At 48.5% G+C, this 9,705-nt stretch overlaps 1 protein-coding gene across 1 annotated transcript; it reads left to right on the forward strand.

Annotated features, from left to right (window-relative positions):
* Positions 1–242: 242 nt before the first annotated feature.
* LOC6552687 (serine/arginine repetitive matrix protein 2) lies at positions 243–9,636 on the forward strand. Its single transcript, XM_001978914.3, has 7 exons — positions 243–1,085; positions 1,155–3,437; positions 4,329–8,265; positions 8,349–8,416; positions 8,482–8,610; positions 8,669–8,859; positions 8,918–9,636. The coding sequence occupies exons 1-6, from the start codon at positions 801–803 to the stop codon at positions 8,828–8,830; spliced, it is 6,864 nt and encodes a 2,287-aa protein (XP_001978950.1). The 5' UTR covers positions 243–800; the 3' UTR covers positions 8,831–8,859; positions 8,918–9,636.
* Positions 9,637–9,705: the final 69 nt, after the last annotated feature.

Genomic DNA, 9,705 nt, shown 5'->3' on the forward strand with positions numbered 1-9,705 from the left:
AGTTCGTAGCAGGCAATCCGAATGCTATCAACAAGAGAGTAGCGGACATATTTAATAATTTATTATGTCATGCCTGCTGTACAGAATTTTCATAAGTTTCATAAGCACAAGTTTCAGTTTAAATGAAAATAAAGAGTGCATAATTGGTAGTACACAAGCCAGAAGTACATATTTTTAGTTTATCTGCCAACCGATCACATATTCGTATTGAAACCGAATATTCCGTACTCTTTCAATTTAAACGCCTATCGCCGTCTAAATGGAATCGGCTGTGGCACCAAAATATCGAAAGCGCTGCTGACGTTCTCCCACCTCTAGCTGAAAAAATGGCTGAAATCCAAGTGTGTGTGTGAAGGAAACTGTTTGAGAAAAATTTGCGTTTGCTACCAATTCGGAAATAACGGCGTTGAGGCAACAAAAGAAGGGAGCATTACAAACTGGCTACCGCACCTACCCTTTACACGATTCTCCACGGAAGAGGCTAAGCGGCAAACGCCAGGCGCAGTGCCCTAAAATTGGCAATTGATGCCACTCACGGAAATCGGCACCCTGCACTCTTCGGTGATCGGCCTGCAATTACAGACAAGCCAGGCCGAAAGGCGACTTCACGGACTCCGGCTGGGAATCGTATCGAAAATGTGGCCAAGAGCAGAGATTACCAAGAGCGGATAACTAGATGCAAATCGGGCGAAAAGCACTCCCTATATGTAATATATATGTAATACACACGCGCCTGCCCCGCCGACAGTGTACACACATCAATATATCGGCTTGATACACACATACGCAGTTGCATCAGCATGTCCGACCGTGATTCCGAATCCGACGCTAGTCCGCCCCTGAGTCAGCAGCGCGGGCAGCGGAACCGGCGCATCATCATGCGGATCGAGTTCAAGGACTCGGAGGACACGGCGTCGGATCACGACCTGGATGAGCGTCCCTCCTGCTCCACGGCGACGCGCCTGAGACCAAGCTCCCGCCGACAGGAGGTGGATTCGGATTCGGCCTCCGTGCCCCGGAAGTCTACGCGGAAGCTGCGCAGTCGCTACGGACCGCGGAGCGATTGCTCATCCAGCGGTAGCGAGGTAAGGCATTGAAGTTTCAGTTACTTCCCACCGGCATTACTTTTTAATGCACTACTTTCTTGATTCCAGATCGATCAACGGCCAACGCTGTGGAGCAAACGAAAGAAGGTAGAGTCCTCCGATGAGGAGGAAACCGAGCGGACGGCCAGCACGGTTGGAAGACTCCACCCCGCGCCCGCTGATCCCGATAACGGCTTCAGTTCCGACAGCAGCAGTAACGATCTGCTGGAGAAGTGCCCCATTTGCTTGCTTACTTTCCGGCAGCAAGAGATTGGCACGCCAGCAACCTGCGAGCACATATTCTGCGCGGCCTGCATCGATGCCTGGTCCCGAAATGTCCAAACTTGTCCCATTGACCGCATTTCATTTGACCGGATTGTAGTGCGGGACTCGTACGCTAGTCGCCAGGTGGTGAGAGAAGTTAGGGTGGACTTAAGTAAGTCCAAGACCGAATTGAACGTGGATGACGAGGCTGATGCCGCTGTGGTTTCCGAAGAGGAAGTCACCAACTGCGAAATTTGCGAAAGTCCGGAGCGGGAGGATGTGATGTTGCTGTGCGACAGCTGCAATCAGGGATACCACATGGACTGCCTAGACCCGCCGCTGCACGAGATCCCTGCTGGCTCGTGGTATTGCGACAACTGTATTGACTCCGACGGCGAGGATGAGAATGAGGAGCTGGAGCTGGCTGACGACTTAAGTCAGCTATACGAGGATATTCGAGGAATGGGCTTACCGGAGACTCGTCTCAGAGTACGTGAGGTGCATGAACCGCCAAGAATCCTGCGCACCCGTCAAAACGAACGTATTAGGGCTGCTGTACTGCGACGCACTCGCTCAGGCGCTACGTCGGCTGAAGCTTCCACACTGACCCGAACTCGTACCCGCACCACCACCACTACCACAACCACTACTACAACTACTCGGCGCACCACCACAAGCACGAATAAAAGGCCTGTTCAGCGTCGGCGTCGAAGAAGGACCCGCCATCGCACCTACGTGGTCGAGTACGATCTGAACAACTTTGACGAGAAGTTTGCGCTTAAAACGAGCAAGAAAGTGATAAGACGGCGTAGGCGCCGGCGTCGTCGTGGTGTTGCAACTGCCTCTCAGGGGCCTGGTCGACGTCTTACAGCCAGCAAGCGACTTGCAGAGCAGATGGGAGTAAAATCAGAAGGAGTTCAACGTTCTCATCTCAGTGGTGGAACAGCCTCCAGTTTCTCTCTCTTTGGAAATGCGAACGACTTGGAGTATTTCTCCGATAGTGAGCCAGACGTAGGCGGCAGTATCAGTTCTGCTGGACTCGGATCGACTGCAGTGCAAACCTCAGTACGCATTGCTAGTGTTGGAGCACCGCGAATCCGAAAAGCCTTGCTGCAAGGCAAGGCACGCATAGCAGCGCCGCCCTCAGCTCCGACTTCAGCTACCGCTGGAGACATACTGTCTACCATTTTGGATCTGCAGGATCGCTGGCATGATGCTTCGCGTAACCTAGGCGAAGTGCATATTAGGGCGGATGGTACCCTCAATCTTCCCCAGAGACCTGCACTTACAACGACAGCAGCACCTGCGCCGAAGACCGGTACTTCTAAGGCCGAGGAGCATCTAACCCAGGCACCGCTTTACCAGCGGGGAGGAGGAGGACCTAACTATAACAGAGGCGGAGGGGCAGGCTCAAGTGATAGCTACAACAATCGTTATAGCGGCAATAACAGTTACCGCGGAGGTGGTGGAGGCAGCGGCGGAGGATCCAGCGGTAGCGGTGGCGTGCCCAGCAGTAGCGGCGGAGCTTCCTCGCGACAATTGACCGGTGGTGGAGACGGTCAAGGAGGCGGTGGCTTTAGCAACCAGAACTTTAGCAGCCCCAGCCCCAACAACAATAGCAACACAAATGTGTCGAGCTTTACTCCGTTTCACCTACGATTCAACACGCCCGCCCGCCAGCCGCAACCACGCCAGCAAAACGTGCTCCCAGCCAACCAACCCACTCCCCCTTTCCGTGGAAGTGCACCGCATCCAGCCCCAGTGGCGTCTTCATCAAACAGTTTTTCAGTACAGACTCCAATGTTCGCACCTCCCGTAAATCATCATGCCGCACCTGTGATGGGTATGCCAGTAGTTCTCTCCATACCACCTCCGCCTATGCCACCTGCCAGCCTCCCTTGGAACAGTCCTCTCTTTAAGATGAATCCACTTCAGCAGGAACCGATGAAACCCAATGATCGTAACAAAAATGACGATGCAGACAACTGCCCGAACTTCTCAATTTACTCGCAGGAGTCGCAGGCGGTTGCTAATGCCTCGGCGATGCCGACAGGCGTTTCACAAGGGCCCGTGGATTCTTATGATAAGGTATGATATCTTTGTGACCACTGTGCTTAAACTAGAATCTAGAGATATTTAAAATGAATGATAGGATTTAAATCTGTTAATTTGAGTAGTATTTAGTATAAGGAACTGAAGCTAAAAAGTTTAAAAACAACTCTTAGCAAGCTTTGGTGACGAAAGAGCAAAGAAAAGCAAATCGTACGTATATAATCTCTTAAGCGACCGGAAATTAGCATCGGATTTAAGCAAATTAGTTGAAAATAGCTCTTTCTCCTGAACCATATTGTTTTCTCTCTTGGCCCGCAATCTATTCAGTTTCTGCACTTTCTTTCCATTATTTTATAACTTATAATGGTACGGCAGTCACAATATTTGGATATTTTTGTGTATCTCGTGGTGCGCATTTGTACCTTCTGCCGTCCCCAGTAATACAATTTATCCGGAATAACAGGAAATAATTACTTTGTCCTTAAATGCATTTTAAACGGTGTTAATATTGTTAGGGATTCGTCTTGCAGATTGTAGTATATTTAACTCGTCAGTTTTAAAAATCGGATTTCCATTACAAATGAAACGGCTTGAAATGGGTAGTAATCATTAACGTCAATGCCAGTAGTTAAATTAAAATTTATGCAAAAAATCACCTTGAGCCATCTATATGTGCAGGTATGTTATTTTAAAGTTCTATAGGTAAGTATAGGTATTCTAGTCATTCCCAAGACAAAATGACATGTTTAAAACTTTAATTTTCAGTTTTTAAAACAATATTTAATGTTATTAAAAGCAAAGCAAGCAATATAATTAGATAAGTAAGTCAAGTTGTATAGTTTTTTCAGCCCATTTCTTATTCGACGCTTAATAATCATGATGTTTTGTTCTTTTTTCACCTTAATTTAATCCTTTCCACTGGGGCAGGATGATGACGACATGAATGAAGATTTAGTACAATTAGATGATGATGAGGATACGGATATACCATTGCCTTTGGGACCGGAGCCCGAACCCGTTCCCGAAAAAAATCATGATGACCTCTACGAGCCAGAGAATCCAACCGAAGAACCTGATGAATCCGAAGTGGTTGAAGAGTCCTGTGACGGAGATCCAAAGGAAAAGTCAGAGTCCTCCGATTACGAGCCTAGCAACTCCATCGTGGGAGCTGCACCCGCAGAGGAACACGATGCTGAGGAAGCTAAGACGCGCTGCACTCCCAGCCCACCGGTCAAAGAGGATCGCGTTGCTGATCGAGACCGGGGTAAGGGAGTACTAGAGCTTTACGATGACAGCGACTGGGAGGAATTAGACATTGACAAACCGAAAGAGTTCGAAAAGGCGCTGGTTACGGAGCCACAAGCCAGCACTAAGACAGCTCCGTCTAAGAGACAGGCTTTAAGAAAGGATGCAAGTTCAGAGAAAGATGCCAACGCAGGTGGTAGTGAGCACGAGCAGGATCGCTCTTACACGCCGTGCCTGGACGAAAAAAACTTGGCGGATGAGGAAGAGGGTGGGGCAACGCAAAAAACGAATGCTAACACGAGTCCCAAGACTCGATCCTCTAAAGTTTCCGACGACGAGGATGAGCCAGAGAAAGCTATCGGTACGGATATTCAGTCAGATGATGAATTAAACAACGAGAACGAGCCAAAGCGACGCAGTCGAAGCCGTGGCACGAGCAACAATGAAAAATCCAAGTCAAAGTCGCGTTCAAAACGCAACAAGGGCGAAACTTTCAAAAAGGTCGGAAAGCGACAAAAGGATCGCAACTACCGCGGTGACAAGCCGGAGCCAGATCGGAGCCCTCGTTCAGGCTCCAGAAGTCTCACTCCAAAGATCCGTTCCAAGAGCCCGGAAGCAAGCAAAAGCATGAGTCGCAGTAGGTGTGGAAGCGGGAGCAGAAGTAAGAGCAAGAGTAAAAGCAGAAGCAGGAGCAGAAGCCGCTCCCCAAGTAGGAACAGAAACAGGCGTCGACGTAACAGCCGCTCCAAGTCCTACTCCCGCTCTCATTCTAGGTCTCGATCGCGTTCCCACTCGCATAGCCGCCAGAGGTTTTCATTTAGAGGAAGGGACCATCAACGCGGCTTTATCCGTGGCCGTGGAGGTCTGCGTTTTAACTACCGCAACCAACAGTTTCACAACAGGCCGTTCCAGCATTACGGTCACAATTACCACCCGAACCAAAACTACCACCATCAGCACAATCAGCACCAACCTTATTTTCACTACAATCAGCATGGCCAGCATCAGCAGTTCTTTCAACGTCCCAAACGAAGAGAACTACCGCGCTATGATGTTCGAAATGTGGTGGGAGCATCGAGACATCAACAACAGACTAAGGATCGCTATGGACGAGACGCAATGCGGTCGAACAGAAGTCGTTCGGGAAGGCGGAACTCACGCAGTTTCTCTCGAAGCGTTTCACGTGACTCAAGGGGCTCCTTGCGCTCCCGATCTGGTTCGCCCAAACGACGCAGCTTTAGCATCTCGCCGACGCCACCGCCAGGAACTTCACCTTCTAATTATAAACAAGGCGGTGCCCGTCGAACCTCTCCGAGCAGACGCTATGCCGCCCGCTCGCCTTCATTAGTACCGTCTCCCCCCAATGAAAGGGTGGATAGTCCAGTTCAATCTGCTCACTCCAGAGGATCGCGCTCGCACACTCCCAACCGCATCAACGGAGATGGCAATAGATCACCCCTATATATGGGCTCGCCGCGCTACACGCCACGGTTAAGTCGTAGCAGGAGCAGAAGTCGTTCCAAGAGTCCCAAGGATCTGCCCAAGAAGAAAAAAAAGAAGTCCGATAAAAAGAAAAAGAAGAAGAGGACGGGCAGCGGCAGTCCGACGACAGCAGCGCGGATGCGCCGTATCTCGCGACAACGCGATCCCTTCGAGGATGCGGACGACTTTCTTGCTCCCCAGAGAAAACGAAAGAAGGGAGGAATGCCTACTGGTCAGTGGTCCCCATCGCCATCACCCGGTGGCTGTGATTTCCTGCACGACAGCGGCCTCCAGGACAAAAACGCGTCATGGACGCCCCCGCTAGGATCGCCCAAAGGACCAGGCGGCCATTATAATAATGATGGCGCGCTGACGCCCAAAAAAACGAAGCGCAAACGAGACAAGAGTAAAAAAAAGAAGAAACAGCATCAGCTGGAGAAGCCACGCAAAGAAAAGAAACGTAAACGTCGTACCCAGACACCAGAACCTCTGCCATCAAAGGAGGTATTTGCTTCAGGCAACAATATTCTGGTGAGCGTAAGCTTCAACAAAGAGTCGACCACAAACAATGCGAGCGCTGCGTTGGGTTCTCAGCAGCAGTCTGTGGCTACAATCCCACCCGGCAGGGAGGATCTGTTGAGCAATCGTATGGCCTCCATATCCTCCAATAGCAACGTAGTCAGTGCTGTGGGTGCAATAAAGAAAACGAAGCGCAAGCGTAAAAAGTTGGAGGCCAAGCCTGTGGCTATCATCGATCTGGAACGCTCGCCCTTCCAAGTTCATCAGGAGCCGGCAGATGTCATTGTGCTTACCGACAGCGAGGATGCGACAGACCCACTCTTATCGAGAAGGGAAAGGGAGCGGGACAGGGATCACGATCTTATGAGGGAAAACGGGCAAAGGGAAAAGACTCCCCAGGTGGGTCCCTTGGACGCAATCATGGAGACCTCGTATGAGAACATGACGCAGTCAACTGGTCCTAAGACACCACCTGAACCGCCTCTCGTCAAGTTTAGCCTGCCTACCAAAAAGATGCAGCACAAGGTGCGCAACAACCCTCTTCACGAAGACGTCGATGATATTAACTCTGCAGACGAGCTGGAGGCGTCGTGTTCTATGGCGCCTGAGGAGCAGACGCCCCAGCACGGCCACGTCAAGCACGATGGCGGTCAGAAGATTGGTCCAAATACTCCGCCAGAGTCGGGACCGTGCTCGCCAGATGCCTATGATCCCTTCGAGCCCACCAAGTCGCCCTCCCTTTCGCCACGTTCGCGGACACCAACTCCAGGGCAAAACCTAGAGCAGCAAACAGCTAGCATGCCGGCGAGTGGCTCAATCGGATCGTCATCTGGGGACAAGGGAGAGAGTGATGGCGCCCATGTTACCGTGTCCAATGCGAGCACGAGCACCCAGACCCAGACGAACGCCCTTAATCCGGTTGATCTGGTGATGGCGCTGATGAACAAACCGAACCAGAGCGGGTCCATTCAGCAGGAGAGTGAGGTGAGCTCCGCCCAGTACATCAGCAGCAGTTCCGTCAGCCTGTCCTTGGGCGTTGGGTCTAGCACGGGCGGCAGCGTAGGAGGTGCCTGCGGAGGCGATAACCATGATAAGACAGCCGATGGGAAGACCATAACCGTTCTCTCTAACGTGCTGCTCACGAGCAGCAGCGTGGTGTCCAGCTCGCAGCACATACCATCTATTTCTAGTCCGACGCCTCCTTCGAAGAAACTCACTCCGTTGCCCAAGGCCGGAGGAAGTGTGGCCAGCAGCAGCAGTGGCGTCGGCAACATGCCCACTACGAGTAGCGGAATAGGTGGCCCACGAAACGGAAGTGGCCTCGGAAATGCCGGAGGATCCAACAACGCTTTAGATGACTCCTTCAACATGGATATCGAGAGTCCTTACTCGCCGGGTTCGGCGGACTACGAAGATCTGTTCGAGCCACCCATTCCAATGGAAGGCAGCAGCAGGCGAGTGAAGAGTGGAGCAACAACCGGAGGCAAGGTAGAAATTTTCGATAACCTGTTTGGAAGCAGTTCACCCGTAGGCAACATCCGGACGTCTTCCCGGTACAACACAGCGGTGGGCAAAAAGTCGCATCGCAGCAAGGCCGACAAAAAATCGAAAGTAAAAGGTGGGTGTATAACCGAGTTAAATATATCTTACGTTAAGTCGGATTGGCCAAATATTGATAACGTATTTTTCTTCTATGATTAGGTTCAAGAAATCCTGATTTATATGACGACCTGCCGAACTCGGCAACAGATCTACAAAATAAGGATAGAGTAAGTCCAATTTAGAGAGACCTATAAGAACAGCAAATAAAATTAATTATTTATTTGTTTGGCAGCTTTTACGGAAGCTAAATCGGCAGGAACGCGTCGTTGAGGAGGTAAAACTGGTGTTGAAGCCTTACTTTAACAAGAAAGCGATTACTAAGGATGACTACAAGGACATTATGCGGAGAGCCGTGCCAAAGGTTAGTACCATAATTTGATCATTATATTTGTATATAATAATATAAAATATAATTGTAGATCTGCCACAGTCGGTCTGGTGAAATCAATCCGCACAAGATTAAAAACCTGATTGACGCCTATGTGAAGAAATTCAGGGCAAAGCACAAGAAGTTGAGTCTCCTTAACACAGGACAAGTTAGTAGTGCGGTTAAGTGTGCCGCCTATTTAAAAAAACTGTAAGCGAGCAAGCGATCGCATAGTATCTGACAGTAAGTCCAAGCTCCCAGTCGCTTGATTCAATAAATTAAACATGTTATCTGCTTTCAGCGTTGCATAGAAAAATAAATCGAATTTGCGGTCGCATGCATTCCTACAATCTACCATCAAATGAAACCAACAATATTTACCAGAAAAATAAAAGAAAAACTCATAAATTGTCATTAACTATTGGAATTAGTTATTAAGTCAATTTTAGGTCACTTTACGAATGATTTTAGAACGTAAGCAAAGTGCAGAAGTGGATATTTTTAAATGATAAGCAAAAGCAGGTTTACCACCCAATTTTCGGTTACCCAAAGCACTACAAAACTCTTTATTTATATCAAGACTAGTTCATTAGATTGTTAATTTGTACGACACCTGTAATGATAATATTATAATTGTTTTGCATGAGCACTAACCAATTGTAAGTAGTTAAGTGATGGCAAAACCAATTTGTATTTTACCTCTGATAAATTAAACACTTAAATTAAAACATCTGAAAGAAATGATTGATAGCCTCAACAAGTTGGCTTGCATTGAATAAGGAGTCAAATATTTTTCTTGAACGAAGATTGTTACTAAGCAATTGTAATTATGTATTCATAGAAATAACTGCATGGCCAGTTCAGTTCACGCAGTTCATCTATTAGGCACTTGATTTCGCATAGTCTGTCAGTCATACCTTTTTGCAACACAATTGATTACAGTATATATACATCTAGAAATTGTGCTAAATCGTTTTGTAAATATCCATATAAATATAAATAAAAGCGATCAATACCTAATTCATGTTGTCTTTATTGGTGTAATATTTATTGTTCATTTCAGTTTATATATATATTGCAGCATATATA

Source organism: Drosophila erecta, unplaced genomic scaffold (assembly GCF_003286155.1).
Source record: "Drosophila erecta strain 14021-0224.00,06,07 unplaced genomic scaffold, DereRS2 tig00000000-arrow-pilon, whole genome shotgun sequence".
NCBI classification, from domain to species: Eukaryota; Metazoa; Arthropoda; class Insecta; order Diptera; family Drosophilidae; genus Drosophila; species Drosophila erecta.

What these genes read in the sequence shown, in the direction of transcription:
- LOC6552687 (XM_001978914.3), top strand. Translation starts at nt 801, where the DNA reads ATGTCCGACCGTGATTCCGAATCCGACGCTAGTCCGCCCCTGAGTCAG. An exon ending in CCGTGGATTCTTATGATAAG is followed by an intron (nt 3,438 to 4,328) that starts GTATGATATCTT and finishes CCACTGGGGCAG; the next exon opens with GATGATGACGACATGAATGA. An exon ending in ATCTACAAAATAAGGATAGA is followed by an intron (nt 8,417 to 8,481) that starts GTAAGTCCAATT and finishes TTTGTTTGGCAG; the next exon opens with CTTTTACGGAAGCTAAATCG.